General features: G+C 36.4%; 1 protein-coding gene across 2 annotated transcripts in view; it reads right to left on the reverse strand.

Annotated features, from left to right (window-relative positions):
- TBCD (tubulin folding cofactor D) overlaps positions 1–24,439 on the reverse strand; it is a 130,258-nt gene that overhangs the window by 48,437 nt on the left and 57,382 nt on the right. For both annotated transcript variants that reach the window (XM_038165607.2, XM_038165606.2), the window contains exons 16-22: positions 16,608–16,665; positions 11,794–11,823; positions 8,266–8,351; positions 4,364–4,444; positions 3,558–3,631; positions 2,850–2,967; positions 1,353–1,413 (exon numbers count right to left, since the gene is read on the reverse strand). In XM_038165607.2, coding sequence (XP_038021535.2) covers positions 1,353–1,413; positions 2,850–2,967; positions 3,558–3,631; positions 4,364–4,444; positions 8,266–8,351; positions 11,794–11,823; positions 16,608–16,665 — 508 coding nt within the window. The remainder of the gene's footprint in view (positions 1–1,352; positions 1,414–2,849; positions 2,968–3,557; positions 3,632–4,363; positions 4,445–8,265; positions 8,352–11,793; positions 11,824–16,607; positions 16,666–24,439) is intronic.

Consider the following 24,439-nt stretch of genomic DNA (forward strand, 5'->3'; position numbering starts at 1 on the left):
TTCAAAGGAAACCCATTTAACACATTCCTAAAGCACTAGGTTTCTTCATTTCAAATCCTAGCAGCTCCTGCACATACTCTGCAAGCTTGTTCTGCTTTTTAAAATACATTTGCTTTCCACATTTGGCCCTTTTAAAATAACCATATACTGTGTTGACTAAAAACTCAAGAGTATCTGTTAGCTACAGATTGAACAGAAAAAAAAAAAGTTCAATTGTAACTGCATTATCTCATTGTCGACATTACAGTATATCATCTTTAAAAATCAGAGATTATCAAATTTAGCTGTAGTAAAACCTGAAAGAATAGATTTTTTAAAAAGAACGAGCTTACATAAAAACTTTGCAGATTAATTATAAACAGACAAGAGCAGAAATTGGAAAATATCATAACAAATTAAGGCCACGGTAACAGAACAGATAGTGCTGATTAAGCTTACAGGCATTTCAACACAAGAAAGTTAAACAAGGACAAAGATGCCTTTTCAACTTGTAGCAGCAGCACAGAATTTAACAAGCACCAACATACTTAAAGCCTAATGGGTAACTGGTGAAGCCTGACAGCTTTAGTCAGTCAGAACTGAGACTGAGGGACTACAGATACTGCAAAAAAGAGCAGGAGCCTGAATGCTGAAGAACTGTCTGTTCCACAAGGTGAAGAAATGGGAACCAGAATTAAAAACCAACAATATACATTATTTAAGATTAAAGGGACAAGTTCAGCAAAATTATCTTTGTATAAGTGTTTTAAATTTTTATGAGCAGGACAAGACTTCATTTGTCCTATCATGAAGACATCCTAGATAAAGACAATGCATCAGCTGAAATCCAGAATGTGACTTTTGAAGTCCATAAACAGGTAAATTACAGATGCAAGGGTTTAGCACTGAAACTATGTTATAAAAACCAAACAAGCAAAACCAACCCCAAAAACAGAATATAAAGGACAGAGAACAAATAGACTGAGTAGATTTCTCCTGAGCATAGTCACATTAAGGGAACAGCCATACCATCTATCTGCAAGGCTGATCAGTATGTATAGAAAGGAAGGGAAAAAAAAACACAAAACACCAGGCAATATTTCAAAAGTGTAACTGATAGAGTAAGTGCCTTAGCTAAGAAGCTGGCAGGACAGAAAGGGACCAAATACAAAATTATTGTGAAGTAAGAGACATGGTCCACAACACTTACCAAAGAATCTCCTATAATGTGTCCAAATTCATATTTGGGAGATTATTTACTTTTGGCAAGTGGAAAAGAAGGGTGGAGAACAACAACTGTCCTAATTACAAATGTTTGTTTAAAAATAATACAACATACCACGTTACAAGATACATTTATACTTCCTACAAACCTCTTGATGGATTTGCTTCAGTCCCTCCAATGATTTTTCATTGAAATAATATGTTACAGATCTGTAAAGGTATACAAAATTTTTAAGAGATTTAAGAGATTAATTTCTTAATCATGCTACAAGTTACTCTTCTTCCATGACTTAATGTATTTTAAATAGAAAAACAATCATTTGACTCCCACACTATTCTCAACAGAAATATTCAGTATTTAATTTTAATGAGTTCAGTAAACATACCAGTAAATTCTTTCCTTACTATGTAGCAAACATTCTTAAAAGATTTTTAAAAAGTCATTTATTAATAATACTATAATAAATATACACAAATAGCTATTCTCATTTCAGTTGTACTCCACCACTTCTATATTTTTTCCATTAATATCAAGCATTTCCCACTACTAAAAATGCTCTACATCTTTTTTTGCTAACTTTTCAACTTTATTCACATGCACAAAATATGTTACTTGAAAAGGCAACTCTTAAGATTAACACAAACTCTTTTGTTAGACACTACTGAGAAATATTTCTCACCAAAGTCATAAAAAAAGTATATACTTCATACCTTTCATCTGAATTCCACTCAGTATATATAGCTCGTACAATGACATTGCATTTATTAAATGTCACCCTTCTAGATATATTTGTATGAATGCATTAGAATGTTTTCAGAAGTAAAATAAAAAAAGGTTAGTCACAGTAATTATCCAACTTTTGAAAAAGGACCCAGAAAGTCCATTATAACATATATATATATATATATATATATATATATATATATACACACATACACACATCGAAGAAATACATATCTGTGACTGTTGCAGAACTGTATTTATTTTCAGTAAAGTTTGTATTTTGGGGTCTTATCATCCACTGCCTTGATCTTAAACACCTGCTCATCCCTATTTAAGTCAAGCTAGTATAAAATTCTACCACTAATGTAGATTCTAAATTCTAGTTCTGCAATAATGACTTCCAAACATTTTTCATAAATGATTAATGTGAAAGAAAGTAAACTCATTTCTTTACAACACTAAGGCAAAGACACTGCCAAATAATTTTGTCAATTATTCTGGGTATATCTCTTAACTATAATTCATGTGTGTGTGTATATACACATCCCTTCCATTCAACAGTACTATTTAAATCAATCCAAATCAACAAGCTGCTTCTCTAATGCTGAAGATGAAAGACTGTTCCCTCACCAGGAAGCCAAAATACTTCTGGTGAAGGGCTGGTAGTGCAGGGATGGGTTAATCTGTACTGAAACACTATCTTTGAATTCTCCAAGTAAGGCAATAAACGATCTCACTTTCCAAGATGATTTTAGACTTAAACGTAACATCACCAAATAAAATGTGAAGGCTTGATAACCATACAAAAATTCAATGGAAGAGACATTTAGTAAGATGGGATTTCCATAATTATACTGAGGAAGCTTTCACTGTATCAGACATGAAAGGAAAATTTATAGTCAAGATAATCTAGCATTTATACCTATTATTCTCTTCGGCTAGTTTACACAGTGCATGGGTGATCTCAGCACAGGCAAGAATTGCCCCATGGCGTGTGTGCAGATCTGTGCCCACTGATAAAGGTAGCAGTCTTGGCAAAACTGAAAGAGATTAAATAATTATTTTTTTAAACAGAGCATACTGACAGATCACAGTTCTAAATGTAAACATGTCAGCCTAGAAATAACATTGGAAAACCATTTCTGGAAAGTCAGGCCAATATATTCTCATCATTATGTGAGAAACAAGTTTTAAAAACACAAGTAAATTCTGACAACACATGCTAAACCACACCTAGAAATTTTGTGCATACAACCTAGCTTCCCTGTTTGGCATAAATAAAAAACATTGGCATTGGGTTGGCTGAGCGGTAGAGAAAACGAGGCTTGTAGCCACCTTCATGGAATTTTACTTCAACGTAAACTGCCACTTCCATGCCACTGTCACCTTTCTGACCCTCCCTAGGGAGTCTAGGTAAGATCTGTAATCTGGGTTTCAGCTGCTGTCTTTCAGGCATAATAGAAAGCAGCTAGTACATCCTTGGCACCTTGAGTGGGCCGAGCAAAGGACTGTGAATTCATTCAAGAAACATTTGATTACACACACAACGATCAGAAAGAAATTCTTCTGAAGATGTCAGACTGGACAAGACAAAACAGATTCTATGCAGAACCTGTTATGAGTTACCTACCCACATTTGCCATGTATTCAGGAGCCCGTGGAGTAAGGTTATGCAGAGCCTTAGTTGCAAGTTCTCGAATAACACTGAAGATGTAAAAAAGCATTTTTGGAGTTTTCTTGTTAGCAATTTAGTAGAAGTAATGTGTTAAAAAAAAACAAGGTCAGGAAGGGCCTCCTGCCCACAATCAGAATAAAGACCCTAGCAACAATAACAGATGTGGTATTCTCTGTCCATCCTAACCTTCCCTCCTTAAAAAAAGCCAACAAAACAAAACAATGGGCCAAAGAGACAGCCTACAGCTAGCTTTTAGCTATATGAATAGACCTTATTGCTGAAAGAGACAAAGAAAAACATAAGTGTGGATGGTAGAACCTGAGGGCTCATTCTATACATTGGCAGGGACACTACAGTAAACTATTATTATTTCTCGTGATGCAAACTATTATCAGCACTGATATAATCTCATTTGTGTTATATGTACATGTTTTAATCTTCATGAACATTGAATATGACTAAGCTCTATCTCCATGCATGAAATCTACTTTAATTATGATAATTGTATAGTGCTGGTGTTTACCACTCACATACACTATATACCATATAAACGTGTTTTATTAATCTATTAACAGATTGAGGTCAAAATTCATAAGCACATTTTAAGTGACAATATGCTAGAAGGCATGGATGACGTCAGCTACTACTTGCCTATTCCCCTCAGTCAAACAGTGTTACAAACTCTGTTTTAAGTAACATAAGCATCACATGCAGAAAAGCCAATTCCTGGATGTTAATGTAATTAGACTTTATGAACTTACCTATCCCAGTGGTTAATCTTCATGTTAACTAAATGATCGATCATTGGTTGTGTATACTCAGGAAAACCAGCAATATACACACTGAAAAGAGAAAGATCTATATGATAGAGAATCAACAAGTGTGTGCATTTTAGTACAAGCTACTCCAAAGATTAAAATCCTCTGGTTTTAAAGCAAGCAAAAAATTACTTAACCATGCCTTCTCCTTAATGAGACGCAGCTGAATGAAATAAACAATAGTAAATATTTTACAAGTACTGTCAAATATTTAAATCACTTTTGCAAAAGTCTTTCAGATTCTCTTTAAAAACTGTGATACAAACAAAAAGCTTGACAACAATGAAAAGCAAAAAATAGTCAGTTCCCATTGCTACATTCTACAAAATGGGGAAGTACACACATATAGTAGTAATTTTAGATTGCAGAAATGTGTTAATATAAAATACACACTGCACAATAAAATTATGTTATAGAAATGTGTTTTATGTTCCCAGAGACAATATTCCAAAAATGAATAATGGTTTTGATTTGATCCTTTTAAAAAATAAACATACAAAAAGTCAATTATGACAAAAATATTAATGCTGCAAGGTCAAGACCTAACATGCAAGGGAACACCGGAAGTAATTAGCTAGGCAGCCTGCATAATTACCTGACTTTACAGACAGATTTGCTTTCCAATCTTCAGAAGCATCAACTATTGAAAGCTAAGGTCAACAGAAATCTAGTGAAATGTTTTTTAAGTGCAACTGATGTACATTAAATAATCTTGGAAAGCCAAACAACCAGTAGAATGTGTTTGTGTCAAAATGGCGTGCACGAAAAGACAAAATTAAGGACACATAGATTAACTTAACATCACCTTCTCGTATCTTTTGAGTGATTAACCTTGCAACCATAACAGCATTCCATTAATATACATGTGTGTAATTAGAAAAAAAATAAGTAAAAATTAAATGTTGTTGTATGTTAACACACTGATATTTACACAATTCATCAGAAGAATTAGAATCTTTAAATCCACAGTACAACCTCAGTCATTTGAACACAACACACAAGTGCCACCTGCTACTGCTACGAGACCTGGAGGGGGATTACAGGCAGGCTGCCAGCTGGATTGATGGATTGTTGATGCCAGCAGAGAAATGGTAAAATTCATTGCTCTGTTGTTCCCTTCCCTGTTCTGGGAGAACACGCAAATTCCCTCTGACATAGCAGAAACTCTTCTCTTCATGACAGCTTTTTGGATCTTAGTTTTAGCACCAACCATTCTTTCAAGCCATTTTACTCTGAACTTAGTTGCACAGCTCAAAGTTGGATCTTTTGGACAGTGTTGGTAGTCCACTCTCACTTCCACTTTTAGTTGATAACTGCCTTTAGCTAGAACCTTCAAGTTTTGACCCCGACTGAGTATTTTATACAAATAGGCTTTTATACAATTATAGCCTTCCTGACAATGTTGTTCTTTATTTAGATTAACAAAGTTTCTTTCTGAACTCTACTTTTACACAGCCCAGAACTCCTGAAATCAGTCTCGTTACTCCCAAGTTCATATTAAAATAGGACATAGGCTTCCTCCACTTTCATCCTCAGAAATGGATTAACATATTTACGCTGAATCTTCCAAAGAACAGTCAGCAAAAAGTTTCCAAAGAACAGCAAGTATACAAACTTTGCATAAAAATACCTGGATTTGGAAGGTTAAGCAACTACTTACATACACATACGTAGTACATGTATCTAAAAACCTATATTCTTGTAGAGAAGCAGTATCATAAATCATTTAATAACCAAAAAATATTCAACTGTAGAAACTGACACATACTTATTGAGCTTTTGCTGCTCAAAGTAGATTCACTAGCACAGACTTTCGAACCTGCACGGTTTCCTTTCATATAGCAGCAAACAGCGTACCAGGATTTTATTTATCTGGGTGGGAAAGAGAAAGCTAAAGATTCTAGATCTGCAATATGAACCTCAAGTAGCTTTTTCCAGCTACATAAACAATTACACCACCTTAAGGCATACCGATCAGAAAGGTTCATTCTTCCTACCACATCATAATGATACATGTTTTCTGTGCAGTCAAATATATGCTTATACACTTTGCTTTGATGTTACTCAGACAAAAATAAGGAAATAATTAAGTATCGACCCAAATAATTACATCCTGCTCGAAAAGCAAAGTGGTGAAGATTTTAACAAGTAATATAATGTATTAGATGACAAATAATTTACAAAGAAGAGTTTGATTAATAACACTGAACATGGTTTCAGGGAATCATGCTACTAACTGTATAAGATTATTTATAAATAATTTGCAAATTTATTCTTCCTGTTACACAACTTGAAGAAAGGCACAAGAAGTAAAGAAAAAAAAACAACCTTCAAACATTTTCACTTAGGTAAGTAACACTCCAACAAAACCTCTAGAAATCACAATGAAAGAAGTAATAAATGAAACATTCAAGAGAAAAATTATCACAGCTCTCAAGAAGTATGAGAACATAATTAACTTTCAAACTAAAAAGAGAGAATAAAAAACATGTGTGCCAATTTTGAGTATCTTCAATTTTTTTCCTAGTATAGAAAACCAGACTTCCAAAATTTCCATTGACGGTCTACCAATCCAGGGCAGCATTGAATACCAAGCGCCTACATTTCCCCATCTCAGCTCAGTAGGCGGGAGCTCAGGGGAAGAGTGTAGGAGGAGGGTGTGGACCACAGAGGAAAGACAGTAGGTAAAAGGTGAAGATATGCACAGACTGGAATGATTATGCACAAAAAGGGACAATAGGGTGGTGGCCAAATTAGTGAAAAATACTCAAGAAGAGAGACAGGTACTCAGTGCAAATTATCTTTAAAAAAACGTTCCTTGGAAGTTACGAAGCTGGTAAAGAAGCATAAGCCTTTTTACTTTGCTATTTCTCTTTCCCAAGAATCTAATCTCTTCAAACCTTTCTAACCTGTTGGCTTCTCAGAGCACCATGCACCATAGGGCTATTTATCTTACGTATCTTAAAATGGTCTGAATCACCTCCTGTAAGTGCCTGTCTCTTTGCATTGACTACAGAGAGAGGCCAGACAACTAGGCTAGACCGTCTGTCTTCGACATACAACTAAAGGTAGAACCCAGCCCTCAGCCTTTTTCATCTTTTCATGAGGAAGTGTAATCTTTTGTTCATTTTAGTCATTCTGTGCGCACAACTTGCCTTTGAATTCCCCTTACTTCAGCTTTATTGTACTTTCAGATAGCTGACCAGCACAGAGCATGGCATTCCAAGAAAAGCCACTGATTTATAATAGCACCACACCAGTACTGGTATTTCCCATGACATTCTGTGCAGAATCCATAATGCAGTGATCAGTTTGGTTTTTCAGAATTGCTGCATACTGTGGTTAGAGTTTCACTGAGCATTCTATGAAAAATATAAGCACTCAAATTAAGGGTCTACAAATTCAACAACCCATATCTGAGTCTAACTGCCATCATAACAGCCTCTCCATTTGCTCCAGCTCTTCAGAAGTCCCTAATCTTATCTAAGCTCAACCAGCCTAGACAGTTTTGTGACACCCACAAATAACGTCTCTTGGCTGCTTCCTCCAGTTTCAGTGCATCTATAAAGTAACAGATCACGTAGACAAGTTGGAGGAACATCACAGTCTCACTTTCACCATGTTTTATATGTAATTAGCAGTTTGATATAGAAACAAGGAAAAACAAGTTTTCACGTATTAGAAAAACGACAATAAACATAATATTGTTTGTATTTATTATGTTTATTGTATTTTATTGTTTATGATTATTGTTTATGTTTACTGTAAGGTCAAACAATCAAACAAATACTTCATTAAATAAAAGAGGTCCCTTATGTTTAAGAAAGCATAAAAAAATAACTTACCTGATAGTCAGATAACAGTTAACTCTGTTACCAACAGCAAAATAATCAGCTGCAGTTAAAATGTCTATGCCATGTGGAAAAGTGCCCTACGAACATTGTAGATAAGAGGAAAAAAAACAGAAAATAATATTTTAAAATGTATTTTCTGAATAGACAATGTATTGAAAATAATCCCCTACTACTGTACAACCACTAAAAAAATACAATTTAATTTCTAATTTATAGTAAAATCACTTGCACTAAAGAGATAAAGGATATTATACAGAAGCAGCAAAATGTCTAGCTTCACTTGTGAGTCAATGATAAGCCAAGTAAACAGCAGCAGGTAATAAACTATGCAATAGCTATTTTAACACTTTCAAGTCATAGCCATGTATATTATTTGTTGATTGCATTATGCATGCACAAAAAAAATCTCTAAAAAGTTTAAATAAATGTAAACGTGTTTTTTGGATTATGCAAAGGAATGAGCTTCTGTTGCAAGTTTTCTGAAATGTAAAATTAGGAATTGGGCACGAAAATATGCATCACATGTAGAATAAATGGGAGCTCATATACTTTTATGTTGCTACTTATACATGTATTTTATGATTTATTTGTTAATGAACTAAAGAATTGTTTGTTTTTAAAAAGAGCACTGGCTCCTAGCAAAGTCTGCCACGTTAAATCCTTAAGAAGTATGATGCTTCTGACATCAATGCTCAAAAAATTATGGTTTCAGAAAATTAATTATAATCCTAAGTATGTAATCACCACCTAAGATTTGTCTTTTAAAACATCAATAATATAATAAAATGTCAGAAATTCAGAATTTTGATCGGCTATAACTGACTTAATATAGTACTACGCAGCCTGGCTGTGTTTTGGAATGGAGGAGGCAGCATAGCCACCACAAGCCATAATTAAGTATAAATGGAAAAGAGCCAACTGAAAGACACTATGCTTACTTACAGAAGGGACAATCATATGATATTTAAGCAATAAGGCTATGTGGAAGTACAGGTTCTGGATATGATATAGTTTTGTTTGTTTACAGTTCACTCAGCCCTTCCACATTAGGATACAGCCATGAAAAAATAGTAAAAAATATCTTTACATCTATGCCTGAATAATTAAAGAAGCACACAGCACAAGCAGAAGGAAGGTGTCAGCTGCTGCAGAAGTCTTTTGCTGGGTAGCATACTGCCAACTGTCCAAAAACCAAGGCCTGCAATCTGACTGAACCAAGAAGAGCAGACAGAATATGTACAGCTCATACAAGAGACTACTTGCAAGCCCTAATAACTCAAAGAAGAAACGATTGCACTCTCAAAAAGCCTCATGAAACACCAATTTGGAAAAAAAATGCACAAGAAATACCTAACCACTATTTGTAGCTAAACAAGGTGACATACTGTGAAATATGTAAGAAATGTAAAATGTAAAATGTGAAATGTAAAATATGTAAGAATATGTGATATTGTACATAAGGCAAAATCACAGCTAAACAATTTCAATTCTAGCTTGTACTTGGACCGTGCTCTTTATAACTGGACTGTAAGCATGCCAGTTTCATGCTGTCTCATCACAGGTCAGAGTGCCACAGTGCATGTGTCAGTGAGACAGGAAAATTCCTAAAACCAAGTTCAAGAGTACAGAGGTCATGGCTTTAGAGGTCATGACTTCCATTCCATCAAAATATTTGAAACTTACTTCTCCAATACAAAAGTTCATCTTATTAGAAGAATGGGTTTTTGCCATTATTTATGCTTTATATATATTCTGCAATTTTTTCAGTGTTTTCACTTACATGAAAAGTAATTTACAAGGCTTGTTCTTCTGAGGCCATAAAAGCAAGTTCTCAGATTTAGGTCACGTTGCATTGCAAAGGTGAAGCAGGCAGGAATAAGGAAATAAGCAAGGTCAATTTTTTTCTCCACGTATTTCATATCACCATTGTTACTTCAGATGGAGAGTACGTTTCAGTTCCTTCCAATTCAGAGAAAGGGTGACTCTTTCAACACCTTACATCCAGGTAAAGGACTTTAGAGGGTGTATCCACTGATTAAGTAATCATTTTCCTAGGCAGTAGGGAATAGTTCAGCAAATAAAAACTTCTGAACTTCTACAGGAACTAGCTGGGAGACCGATACTGCTCTTCATGCCATAACTTAATTATCTTACTACTGACTCCTCCTTAGCAGTCCAACATGGTTGCTGAAATTGTGTTTTCAATCAGCATCAAAAAACATGAATTGTGTCAAAGCAGTATTGTTAATTTCCGGTTGTAAACTACCTCTGACCAAGCAATAAAAAGCTCTACGGAACTTTTCCTACATGAAAGCATTTCTAAGCCTACAACACCCAAGAGCCCTGTCTCTTCTGGAACTAAAGGCAGAGTAAGGTGTTTACTCCATTCAGTGCCTTATGAAGTGGAATCAGGATGAGTAGTTTTGTGATGACTAACCTCTTTGAGCAGTAACTATAGACCCAGGGAAGAATCAGGCTGGCTTCTACTTATCACAGACCTAGTTGGGTCAGGTCATCAAAAATACCTACCCTCTTCCTCCCGGTCTTCTCGCATCCTTTCTCTGCTATTAACCTCATTCTGTCTAGAAATTCACACACTACTTCAGGACACATTGCTTAATAACCATAGCTTTAAAGGAATAATATCCTGGCTCGTAACAGAGATCTTGAGGAATGATAGCTGGGAAAAGCTAAACATCGCATTTTAACAAAGATGCCTTAAAGAACGTCTTATTGAAATCAAAATTTGCTTGAACCATGCTCTTAACTCTACATGCCTTGCTTTGTCAGAAGAATACACTAGCTGAATTATTTTCCACCCTGTAAGTTGTATTTTCAGCTTTATTAATTCCTGAGGAGAAATGAGGAAACTTCGAAATTGAAGTTCTTATCCTATTTGCTTCTCCAGCAAGGTTGCAAATCAAAGTTCTTTGAGCTTTTTAACAACGTAAATCTTGCTAAATTACATAGGAATCTACCACAATACTTTTTTTAAAAAACTTAGATTCCTTTAAAATTAATGGATTTCTCAGGAGCTTCTAGATGGTAGCATTACGATACAGCAAGCACAACCCAAATACTGGGTTTAAGAATCTTAAGCCTAGCTCGTTGTCTTATCACCAAACCACAGCAAAGATTGTGCAGCACACTTCAGCTCTTCCACTTGTTTAAAACTGGAATGCCAGTGGGACTAAAGAATAACCCACACTTGTGCTTTTCCTGCTTTAAGAGCATTGCAACTTGGAAGGTGTAGAATGGCTGCGAATTTTGCTTCTCCAAATGACTTACAATTACCAGATAGCCCATCTTCTTCCAAAACCAGAATACTAAAATAAAACTCACATCTCGGGAAACTATTGCGCGAGAACCTGCTTACTGGTAGTGAAAATACATATTTTGTAACGTTCTCCTACTCATCTTCTCTGAAGCCACAGCATCTAATTTTGATTTGAGGTACTACACGTTTACACTCATCTCCAGAGCACACTCATGAATGAAGATTCAGGAAAGTTACCGTACCTGTCTCCCAACATTCTCCTGGAAGGCAGCCTGAAGAACAGAGAACAAACATACCAAAACGAGTCAGGTTTGCTTTTTGATAAACACCAGATGAATTCAAAACACACAACAATATAAATGACCCATGGCTTTTCTTTTTTAAATAAAGTAAGCTTTGTTAATAGAACAAGCCCACAGGGCTTTTTTGTTTCTGCGTCTCTGTGCTCTAGTGTTCTTAAAGCTGCATGTTGCATGACAGCAGTTTAAGAATGCAAGTTTATTAAACTAGTCACACCCAGAAGAGTGCTTTTGACTACTGACACAAGGCTTTGCACTAGAGTTGAAAGTCAATACTTGGAGACAACAGAAATTGAGACAGTTTGCTTTTGCCTGACTACTGCAACATCACTGGCTTATAGTAGGCCAAGTCTGATTTTTGTTCAGTGCAAACTTCAGACAAATATCAAGAACAAGTATTTGAAACAATCTGAAACCACATTGAAACAGTAAAGGTACAAAATCTGAAGGCAAAATTCATGTATGTTTCTCGTGTTTTCAATGAAAGAAACTAAAAATCTTCCAAACTGCAATACAACCATAAAGTTAATCTCTCTACCTGTACTGTATATAGAATAAAATCTACTCCATACTCCTTATTAGGCCCTGAAATTTCTCTCAAAAAGTCTCCATTTATTTTTTCTCTAAAGAAATTATAATCATAAGTACAAATAAAAACTTCTCTAAATTTTAACTCTTTTCAGAGACTAGTGTCCATCATTATCTGGACACTTCTCTTTTGTAATGTCCCTCCATCAGTGAACACAAATCTCCAGGAAGGAATAGCATTTACCACCTGACAACTGATATTTAATATACAGGGGTACGTTGAAGTCCCAATCTCTACTGAAAATGTTACAAGAACTTCAACAGACAAGAGTTTCTGTATTTCCTACATAAATACGACGCATGTGGTAATCCACCTGCAAAAACAAAAGGTTAAGCTCACCAAGGTATCGTATTCTACATATGGAGCAAGCACTCAGAACACAGGTGAAGCAAGGCCTAATGAAGCCAGTCTCCCACTGTACTTCTGAGGTTACGTCTGCTTAGGATAATGACTGCAGTTCCTGTAGACTTGCCCAGGCTAGCTCAGCTCCTTCTCGCAGTGCATCCATTGCAGGACTACTAACGCAGGCCAACTCAGCTGCTTATCCACCTTGCAGGCAGGTTTAGGAGCCCACCTTAGTTTGTGCGGTGTGGTGTCGTAGCCATGCTGCCAGCACTGCCCCCAAGGTAGCTGGTTTAGGATTACCTCAGGTAGAGACTATCCTCCGCAGCAACTGAAGCGTAGATACACCCTTGGGCAACATGTAAAGCAGCCTTCCAGAACAGGACTGCGAGCTGCAGCAATGCCCTAGACTTCATCATCATTGTACTTTCTTTTAAAAACATACTGCTCAAACGTGCATTACTGATACAAAATGTAAAAAGATTTTTTTTTCTGTTGTTAAGATCAGAAACTTTACCATCCAAAGAATGTAATTCTTGTCTCAAGTTTTCTTCTACTTGAAATATATCTGTAGGCCCAGGTCTAAAATATACTGTGGTAAAATCATTGTAAAAAGATCTGTAAGGGCCTATATATGACATAGAAGGAAAACAGCTACAGTTCATATACATTTCATTGAGTTTTTTACTTAATACAGGAATTTTAAAATTCCAGTGCTAAATCACCATTTCATTTTCTAACTCATTTAGAAAGGTGATCATGAAGGTGGAGAAGATACAAGACCAGCAGCATGGTAGAAATAGTTCACATCATCTGATTTATTTTAAACATCTAATTTAGATGTTGGCTTACACCTAATTGCATAGTTTATCTATTAAAAAAATACAACGTGCTTATGAAACCAGATAAATATTTATAAGGCAACACTAATATCAATTTCAATTTAGTAGCCCTTGAAAAAAGTTTTCAGTTTGTTCCCACAAAAATTGAAGAAGTAGTAAAACATTGTATAAGTCATGATTTTAAAAAGTATCAACCAACCATATGTAAAGAAAACCCTCTCTTTAACATGTCAGAACAGAATACAGCCCTATCCGAGGTCTCTTATTCATGTGATCATTCTTTATAATGATTATTCATGAAAGAGTTGCAAGAGTCAGCTCAGAATGCGTTTAGAGCTTCAAAAGAACAGTCTTGTTTTATTCTCCCTAACCTCGGGGTTCAAAATATCTCTATATGCTATTGTGTTTTATTGGTGCTCCGCATTATAATACATCACATATTGTAATAGATGGAAAATCTAGTAAAACATGTTGTTTATTTAAACATGCATTTAACTGTAGTAATGATTGGGAATAATTAGGACTCCCAGGTATTTTTCTTCAAAATTGTAGTAATACCTGGCAAACAAAGTATTTATTTGCCTGACTTTCTAAAATGAGTAAAGAGATTTTAATACTTGCATAACTATCCATCAAAACAATCCCAATCTCCCAAACTTTGTCCAGCTCTAAATTATAATGTACTAATGGGGAGAAAAAACAAAAACAAAAAAACCGAAACTCTTATTGACGGAAGATAATCAAATTACAGAATGCTTGATATCCTGGCTTAAACTACAACAAGAAAGTGACAAAATGTCTGTAGTATGTTGTACTCACTTGAAATACAAACACAATCTTCATTAAGCTTATAGCATTTGTATATGGTTTAGCACCATATTTCATGGTCAAACTATCAGTTTATGTTTAAGCACAGAATCCTAATGAAGATTACTGCAACTAAAAGTAAGCAGTACTCCTGCACTGGGAATCGTGTTAGAAGTATCTTCTTTACACACATTACCCACTGACTCCTACAATTCCTATAGAGCAAATACAGTAATTTACTTTTTACCATCTACGCTGTTACACTGCTCTGTGCTGCTGCGGCCTCACCTTGAGTCTTGTGTGTAGTTTTGGGCATTACAGTAAAAGGACATAAAACTAATTAGAGAGCATTTAAAGGAGGGCTACGAAGATGGTGAAGGATGTAGAGTGGACGATGTGTGAGGAGCAGCTGAGGTCCCTTGGTTTGTTGAGCCTGGAGCAGAGCAGGCTGAGGGGAGGCCTCATGGCAGCCTGCAGCTCCCTCACGAGGGGAGCTGGGGGGGAAGGGGGGTGGGGGAGGCACTGAGCTCTGCTCTCTGGGGACAGTGCCAGGACCCGAGGGAACGGCATGGAGCTGGGACAGGGGAGGGTCGGGCTGGTGGTTAGAGAAAGGTTCTGCACCCAGAGGTGGTCGGGCACTGGGACAGGCTCCCCAGGGCAGTGGCCACAGCACCAAGCCTGACAGAATTCAAGTAGTGTTTGGACAACGCTCACAGATGTAGGGGTTGGTATCTGGGTGGTCCTGTGTGGAGCCAGGAGGAGGACTTGATGGTCCTTGTGGACCCCTTCCAACTCAGGTTATTCCGCGATTCTATTATTCTACATTCCTTTATAGTTTGCACGGTTCTTAGGGAAGGCAAAGCTACCTTTGTTTTTCTGTGAGGATTTTATTTGAATAAAGTAACTTAAATTAGCCAGGAATGGTAAATTCTACAGTTTCTATAATTTAGGAGTTGAAGCCTGGGGGGAAGTAGCACTACTGTTACTCTGCAGTTGTACATTATGCAAAGGATATACATGTATCAGTACTCAGTGACCTACAGCATCTTAGCTTCCATGCTTTGGTTTTAACCTATTTAGACGAGATGATTCCTGATATGATTACACAAGAACTGACTCATTTCCCTAGCAACTGTGCTGCTCCTTCATTCAACAACTTAAACTCTCAAGCAGGGGTGTGGCTAGAAAAAATAAGGATGCTGTCCAGGTATCCCTGATTTTTTATTTTTTTTTAGAAAGGAATTCATAGGGAAGTTTGTTTTTTTAGGAATATGGACACTTGTGCCTTTGACCAGCATTGTTTGCCTCTGTGTTTGCTTCATAGGCGCAGCTACAAGTACCGTTACAAGGTTCTTTCTTTCAATTTGTGTTTTCTGTGTTTTTGTTTTTTTTTTTAAATCTGTTATACAGACAATTTTTCTTTTTACTTTTTTTCTTTAGAAAGCTAATGCAATACATACAACATTGACTTATAGCTTCAAAGATGAGATGTTACTTCTTTCAGTCTTTCAACTATAACCTATCTTCCAATAATCCCTTTCTCTTGAGAAGAATTATGCAATTTTTCAGTTTTCAACAGCACAAGTATTTTCTACACAGTGATCTCACTTTGGTTTCAGTCCTATTAACCAGATAATGGTATCTGCTTAAGAGGTGTATCACTTCCTTTAACAAAATTCTCTGTCCTACGAAAGAGTTCTGTAAAATAACTGAAAACATTTTGAAGGTTAGTTTGAAGGAGAAAGATTACTCTAGAATTTTGCAGCTTTATAGATGTAGCAACAGGGGATGAACAATTAGAGAAATATAACCTCATAAAACATACCACCTTGGTGACTTTCTTAAGATACAGAGTCTGTATATTACTAAACCTTTTGTCACACTATGACTAGAAAACACCAAGTAACTCTTTCTTAAATACTTTATGTTATCCAACATGACAAAAATACAGCAGACTGTATTGTAAATTGTGTCCATAAATCAAGATATGAAACTGTGGATTATATAATTTAGAATCTAAATTCACATCATAATTCGAAGGATTTAATAAAACACTTGTCTGCTCACTGCACACACATACATTGCTTATAACTGTAGTCTCAGATGAACATGCTACAAATTATGAAATTAAAAAACAAAACCAAAAAATAAACACAGGCTAGGATGTGGTAACTTACAGAAGCAGCTCTTCTGCAATTAACATCACGATCAAATACTGCAGCAATAACCAACGCACTGAGGAAATAAAATATTGATTATAACTACCAAAAATACAAGAAGAAACATGCAATATCATTTCATTATTTAGGATTCCAAGCAAAACATTCAAAATATTCTCTAACTAGCTTATTTTTTTAAAATATAATTCTAAAGTAAAATTTGTGTTGAAACAACCATGTACTTCCTTGTTTCTGTAGTTTGTGGACATTTCCATGGCATAAACAGACAACTGCCATCCTACTATAGCAAAACAGTTTAAGGAATATACAAATACATTTAACTACATAAGAAGGTTTTATATTTTAAATATAGCACGAGTACAAACTTGGACATATCTAACATCTCAAATGCGAGACAGTGCAACTTTAAATTAAAACTTGGAAATACAGTTTCTCAATAGCCAAATACACAGTAAGTCTTAGGTAAGGCTTAAGTAAAACTAAAAGTTAAGCAACGGAAGCTTTCAGCTATCTGTACAAGCATGATCACAGGATTTAAGTAACAAAAAATCAGTAAACAGTATGTAAATTCTGTTTAAAAAGTGACACTTTAGGATAAATTCAAAAACTTCTTTGCAAAAGTTTATCTGTAGATATACAGGTATGATTATACAAAGATACTACTTTGTGAATGAAATCTGACAACCCTCCACAGTTCAATTCTTTTTACTACAACAGAACCACATTTAAAAACCTGCAACAGAACACAACAGAGAGAATATATCCCAGGACATGAAGTCTACAGCTTTAGAAATCCACCTCCAGCATTCAATTAACTTCAGTGACAAATAAATATCACTTCAGGAGAATCACTTAAGCAGAAAATTATTCCTTTCAAACTCTGAAACTCTTCATTACATTATTTATTGACTCCAGGCAAAACAGGAAATAAATACTGGCTGAAAAGTAATTCCAATGTAGGTTTGCTTTAGCATAAAGATATTAATTACACTGATAATATCAAACTTCCCTGGGTAATGGCTATCAGTTTCCTTACTGGGCAGGAACTATGTTCTTAAAATTCACTGAAATGCATAAACTGAATTTACAGAGGCAGCAGTGATTACCTCCATTAAGGGAAACAAGAGACAGAAAGAAGGAATGAAATAGAAAATAAAACACAATAAATGCAACATTTTACTACAGAGGTGTAAAAATTGTTCTAAAGATAGTCAATCCTTTCTTATTGCTACTTGCATGAACAATTCCTTTCCCTGCCAGAAAGGCATCAAGCAATTACAAGACAAAAGGAGGTCATCCATGTGATAGCAACTGGAAGAGCAAACGTTTATGAGGCATTCCATTAGAAAGAAGCTAATGGCTAATTGTAGAAAGAGTGCTGGGTCAAACATTATCTTCATACCTTAATCTGCTTCTCTGGCATACAGATAAACTTACAAATCTTTTTATAGGAACATTTCGGAAGGATTTCACTTTAATTATAGAACGCTCAAAACTAAGGAACTGCCTAGAAACGATCCAGGAAGGCAAAAAGAAGCAATTTTCTGCTGGACGTTTCCAATTATATGGACTATATGATAAAATATGATTTTGTCTGTTATGCAGAAGTTCAATATTGTTCTATTCTGAGTAAATAAAACCAAAAAACTCATCAAGCCAGGAATCATCTGCTCAACTCATCTGCTTGCACTCAGCAAGCAGAGTGCTGCCTGTACTATGTCAAAGGTAGCCTGATGTTAAGTGTTGCAGAGTATTTCAGAAGAGCTTTGCTGGGTCAGATTGAAATTCTTCCAGGTCATTGTTTTGTCTCCAGTGGTAGTGAAAAGGGACACTTCGGGCTGAGTGTAAGCACTTACATGTTAAATATTAATATGCTAATTTTAAAAGCTATGTAAGTCTTTCTAAATTTCAAACGTTAAAAGTTTGTCACTGGAGAATAAATACTGCTCCTTACATTTCGTATTTACACTTAAAATCTGGTTTATTAAATATGATGAAAAACAGTTTCAGATTGTTATATACAACATGAGTTTCTGACTGATGTTTCTGCTTATAATTAAACAGTACTTTTTATTTTTTCTTATTCTGTTACCTCAAGAAAAACTTGTATAGGTAAAACCAGCAAAACAACATACTGTCTATGCGATGCCACCTGAGCTATTCAGTGTGGTGACTAAATAACATGTTTAAGAAAAAAAACACACACACTCACACACACACAAAAAAAACAAAAACAGGAATTTTGTCATTACCACCCAGCCTGATTATATTCATAAATCATACTGTAGTCATTGTTTTATGTTAATCCTTTCAGTAAAAGTATTTTAAACTTATTGAACTACATGAATAATTTTTTCAAGTTAATTCGTATTTTAAAATGCAGGCACAGTCTGCTGCAACACATGGATTAGCAAGGAAAGCAACATGCCTAAGATGAAACATGTTAAAGGTGTCTTCACCTGTCTGCTTTGTCGTGGGAGTTTATGTGATACTCCACCAGGATTTCCTAACATAAAGAAACTGTTTATGTCAAACAAAGTGGGATATTTTTTAAGCTAGTTGAAGAATCATGTCTTGACTTGTCTGAAATATACCACACCTGACTACTAACAGGTAGAGCAAAGAGTGGTTTTGCATCTCGCAGTCTCTATGAAACACCTTTTGTAGTTCCTTGAGGTATATTTAGCCTGTAAGCACCACAAGCTACTAAGGGTACAATAAGCACACAAGCAGATTTTAAAAAGCAAGCTGCAATTCTATCAGTCTACTGATCATTCTTGCTTTTTTCCTGCTCCCTTCCATTTACCCCATGTACGCACTTAACTGGCTTCAGGGAAAGTTAACAGGACTCAGAGCAGGTTACCAGCTCACTTCTTTAGCCTGACGCTGATTTCACTTCCTTCTCCCAACAAGCCAGAAATAATCAGAGAGCAGAGGCCAGCCAGGTGATGGGCATCAGCACACAGAAATATCAGGTTTCCCTCTGCTTATATGTACTGGGTGAACCACCAAGTAAGTCTGAATTTCCTTTATCGCCTGTGACAGGTACACTATACTCACAAGCAGCTTATACGATTGCTAACCTCTGAGAGTTTACTGCTATTAATTCAAACATACCACCCTGAAGCTGTGGGAAGAGAAAAAATAAACTCTCAAGCCTCTTGCCAATTTGGCACAAAAACAGAATTCCCTTCCTGAACTCAAAAAAGGGAAAAGTCTGACTTGTAACATCACAGAAAACTCTCTTCCTTACTAATAGCATTAGGGGAGGGATGGCTTAACAATCATCACAAGTGAAATGGTTTTGAACAATCACAGCAAGTTAAAAAGAGGAGGAGAGACCAGCATCAGAGAGGAGTCTGCTGAGAGCTGCTGTTGCAAACAGCCTTCTCATACCTCTTTAGCTGTACCAGTACCCCAGTTGTGGCTACCTGGTGAACTGGATGATGAAAACAGACCTAGGCTCAACTATACATTTATTTATTTTTAATCAGAGAAGCTCCCCATTCACTTTATCACTTCTGGCTGTGTTTTCCTCAATTACAGGAGCAACAGAGATGAAGCATGCAAAAGTGGCTGCTTCAGCCAGCATTAGTAGGGGAAAAAGCCCTTCAGACCAGTCTCAGGTTTAATTTCTTCTGTTTAGATAGGCAAGGAGAAAATAGAAGAAAATGATAAACACAGTGACCAGTCCCATTTTTGCACTGCACACTTGCAGTCCCTTCTAACCCAACTACTTTCTGCTAGCCACTCAAACTCCCCACTGCTGAATCCAGAGTTACGCAGTCTTTTTAGCATGTTGTTGTTACACACATAAACGTCAGCATCTTCAGCGTGTTACTTCAATCCCAAAGTTTTGGAGTAAAACATTGGAAGTAAAATAAATACACATGTAGAAGACAGCAATAAAGAAAACGCTCAGTTAAAAAGCCATATGATGCCCCTGCAGGAAATAAGTTTACACAAGTGCAAGATGCAGTAGGCGCAGAGTAGTCTCTCCTCTGAAGGCAACATTCACATACATGAAAGAAAAAGCTATTCTTAATATTTCATCATGGTACAAGATGTAGCTCAAAGCAATGCTTCAGATTTCCCCAATTCTGCAGGACAATCTTGCCCTGGGGCAAGCTACATCATTTATCCATAGCCACACCTTCCTTTTTTTTTCCCTCTTCAAAAACAACACACCACCGCAGGGAAGGCAAAGCTGCCTGTACTCCTACACTGTATGCACGTATTCAGATCCCTCTAAATAATGATCTATTTATTGATTACCTAACTAAACCATCAAATGATAAATAAAACTATATTCTGACCATGCAATAGTTTCATATAATTATGATAGGCAGCAACAACTTAATTTCTAATTGTATAATAGAGCAAAAGTACATTTTCCTCTTCAGTTTTTGTTTAGGTTTTAAACAAAACAGCTCTGCTTCTTAGTGTGCACCTGCCACTTTACAGACAATAATTTCCACACCCAAGGGGGCAGGAATCAAATTACCTGCATTTCCAAGTTATTAAATTATATTTAACTTTCCTCATAGGTAAGCTTAAAAAGAGTGCATGCATGTGCAGACTGGGAGAGGAAAAAAATCTCAGTCAAGCAGTGCTTTTAGAAAGATATGCCTGAATAGCAACTTCAGTATGTGCAAGTATTTCAAAATGTAGTAAGCTGATCCTGCATTAAAAGTGAAGTTTCATCTACTTTGCCAAGAATCTTCTTTTTGTGGTCTTGAAGCTTGAATACATCATGCAAGGTTTTAGAAACCAGTTTAACTGGACTTCTAAAAAAATAAACAAATGTTAGTAAGCGTATCTTGTTGAAATATGGATAGGGAAAAATACCAACAGATACGTAAAAATTAAAATTCTCAGGCAAGTATTTCGAATAAGCATCCTCTGTCAATTTTTTTTCTTAATAAGAACGGTAAGAAGAGTGGTCACTGTTTAACCGTTTTACCCACTCAACACCATCTAGTTACCACCAGTTTTTCAGTGCACTTGCTCTACTACGATGCCCACCTTGTCTCTTGACTCTGAGCATTCTTACCAGGCAACCAGCTACTCACGCTCCAAGCTCAGCATTATCTCCAGCCAGTTCAACAGCACTGCTAAAGACTGTGAAGGATATACCAGTCACAATTTCTAGCACCATGACAACACAAACAGTTCAGGATCTCAATCACTTATTACATCTTTTTAACGAGGTAGTAGCTTTCTTTCCAGGTAAATAATATATTATTTTTCTCTAAGAAACTAATAGTTTGTATTCTCATATAGGCAGATATTTTTGCTGTGTAATTCAGCTCACAAGGGATATCATGTACTTTGTTTCAAGATGCTGAGTTCTGCATTTTTTTTAAGGGTAGCAACAATTTGCTTGTGGCTAGAAGTATGACTCTTCTTTAAGTAAAACAGTGACACACCTAAGGCTAGATTTAAAAAAAAGAGCTGTATGTAATTATTGGCTTGCTGACACAATAGGTGAAACTGTGTGTCATACCCTATTTGAATATTTTTTTTCTACTGTTTCTCTTTGCAGTGGCAATTCTACCTTCAAGAGCTGATTGTGTTAAGAAAAGGTACAGCCAACATAACTACAAAGATTTTTAAGCAGAGCCTTACTATAGCACTAATACTGGCTAAAGTATTATGCAGCTTTGTTATAGAACTAAACATGTATAAATCACAACACTTTACGACTGAAAATAATAAATTTTCAGTTCCCCCCCAGCTGTCTACCCTCCATTTCATTCCACTCCACCAACTTAGTCGAGACAGGTGAAGTTGCAACTGGCAAAGCCACGGTGGTAACTTGTATTACTTTTGGTAGAAGACACCAGTTATTTACACCTGATGTCTTCCAAAATATATAAAAAAAAAAAAAAAAATTGTTTCCAGAACACACTGAAAGCTAAAAGACAGGAGCATCTTCAGAACCACAGAGCTCTTCATAATTGTGCAAAAGCTTTGTAACAGTAAAACAAAGTACCACAAATCATGTAAAATCAAAATAGTCAGCTTGCACCTACATATGGAGAATAACATTGATTTGTATTGTGGTAGGGTAAAAGAAGTAAAAGAAATATATTGCTCTAAGCATTATGAATGGAAGAAAAATCTGAAAAATGGAAGAACAGAACAGAATGCTGATAAACTGAATGTTTCTAAATTTGCACTTTGGCTTTAAAGCTTCTCTTGGAACAAGCTTGCCAGACCTTTAAACAAACCTTCAAGTTGTTCAACTAAGAGGATGGAAACAGAGGATTTACTTCCACAAGGCTGCTGACCAAATCTACAAAAAACACTAGCTTTGAACAAGACCTTACTATTGGATTGCCACACTCTTCCTGATGTTTTGCTTGCAGCCTGAATATAAATGTATTCCTGCTGGTTTAAAGATAGCAGTAACTAACTTTGCATAGCCCTTAACACCCTCTTAGAAGTATTTGGTAACATTCTACTCATCCTGTCACTATGTCTTCATTGCTACCATCGTTTGTGCTGGTTTGATTAAAAAAAGAGCCAGCTAGAATAAAAAAAAGAAACACAACCCAAAATACAATCACTGTTTCACTGTGCAAACATATCTTTAGGTACTTTTATATTAATAATTTACAATAAAATCAACTGGAAGACTATTTAAACATGACCATTGAAAATAAAATATTTCCTTAATAACTTACTAGGGCAAGCATCACTCACTACTTCTATCATGCTTATAACTGAATCAGGCATTTCCTAGAGTCCCAATTCTCTTTCTGAAAATCATCCAGCAGCTGTAGATGGCCTCACATTCCAGAACAGCTTGGTGTTACAAGACTCCTCTCCTTGAGTCTCTAGACTGTTGTGGATGAAACATGACGAAAATAGCATGAAAATGCTTTACCAGAAACACAACGCTAAGAACCTTAGCATTTTTTCCACCTGTTTACTTTGTAGAAAAGATAGCATTAAAAAAGAAGGCAGAAAAACAGCATTCAGCCTCAAGAAATGTGACAGCAGATTCTTAGACAGAAAGATTTTATCAAGGCCTCAAAAAATGCCATGAGCAAGTACCACACAGGTAGAAGACACTGCCCTGTGACCCTTCGTGAAAGGGCCAGTATAGGAAAGTGAGGATACAAGGATGAAAAACAGCAAAGACCAGAAAGGGGAGGGCACACTACGCTCAAGGAATAAAAATGGATATGTAGGGTCTACAGACTGTCCCAAGGAACTTTCAAAACTGGCTTAAAGAAGAAGGAACAAGACATTCGAGGTGCTTGAGTGGGTCCAGAGAAGGGCGACAAAGCTGGTGAGGGGCCTGGAGAACAAGTCCTACAAGGAGTGGCTGAGGGAGCTGGGCTTGTTCAGCCTGGAGAAAAGGAGGCTCGGGGCGACCTTATTGCTCTCTACAGGTACCTTAAAGGAGGCTGTAGTGAGGTGGGGGTTGGCCTGTTCTCCCACGTGCCTGGTGACAGGACGAGGGGGAATGGGCTTAGGTTGCTCCAGGGGAGCTTTAGGTTGGATCTTAGGAAGAACTTCTTTACTGAAAGGGTTGTTAGACACTGGAACAGGCTGCCCAGGGAAGTGGTGGAGTCACCATCCCTGGAAGTCTTTACAAGACGTTTAGATGTAGAGCTTAGGGATATGGTTTAGTGGAAGACTGTTAGTGTTAGGTCAGAGGTTGGACTCGATGATCTTGAGGTCTCTTCCAACCTAGAAATTCTGTGATTCTGTGATTTTCTTTGGGCATCTGCTGAGCTAAGTAAGCAGTGCTGCATTTCCAAACAAGGCTGTTTGGGTGTGATTGGAATAGTTCTGACAGCAGTCTGGAAGCAAGG

The sequence above is a fragment of the Anas platyrhynchos genome, chromosome 19 (assembly GCF_047663525.1).
Source record: "Anas platyrhynchos isolate ZD024472 breed Pekin duck chromosome 19, IASCAAS_PekinDuck_T2T, whole genome shotgun sequence".
Taxonomy (NCBI): domain Eukaryota; kingdom Metazoa; phylum Chordata; class Aves; order Anseriformes; family Anatidae; genus Anas; species Anas platyrhynchos.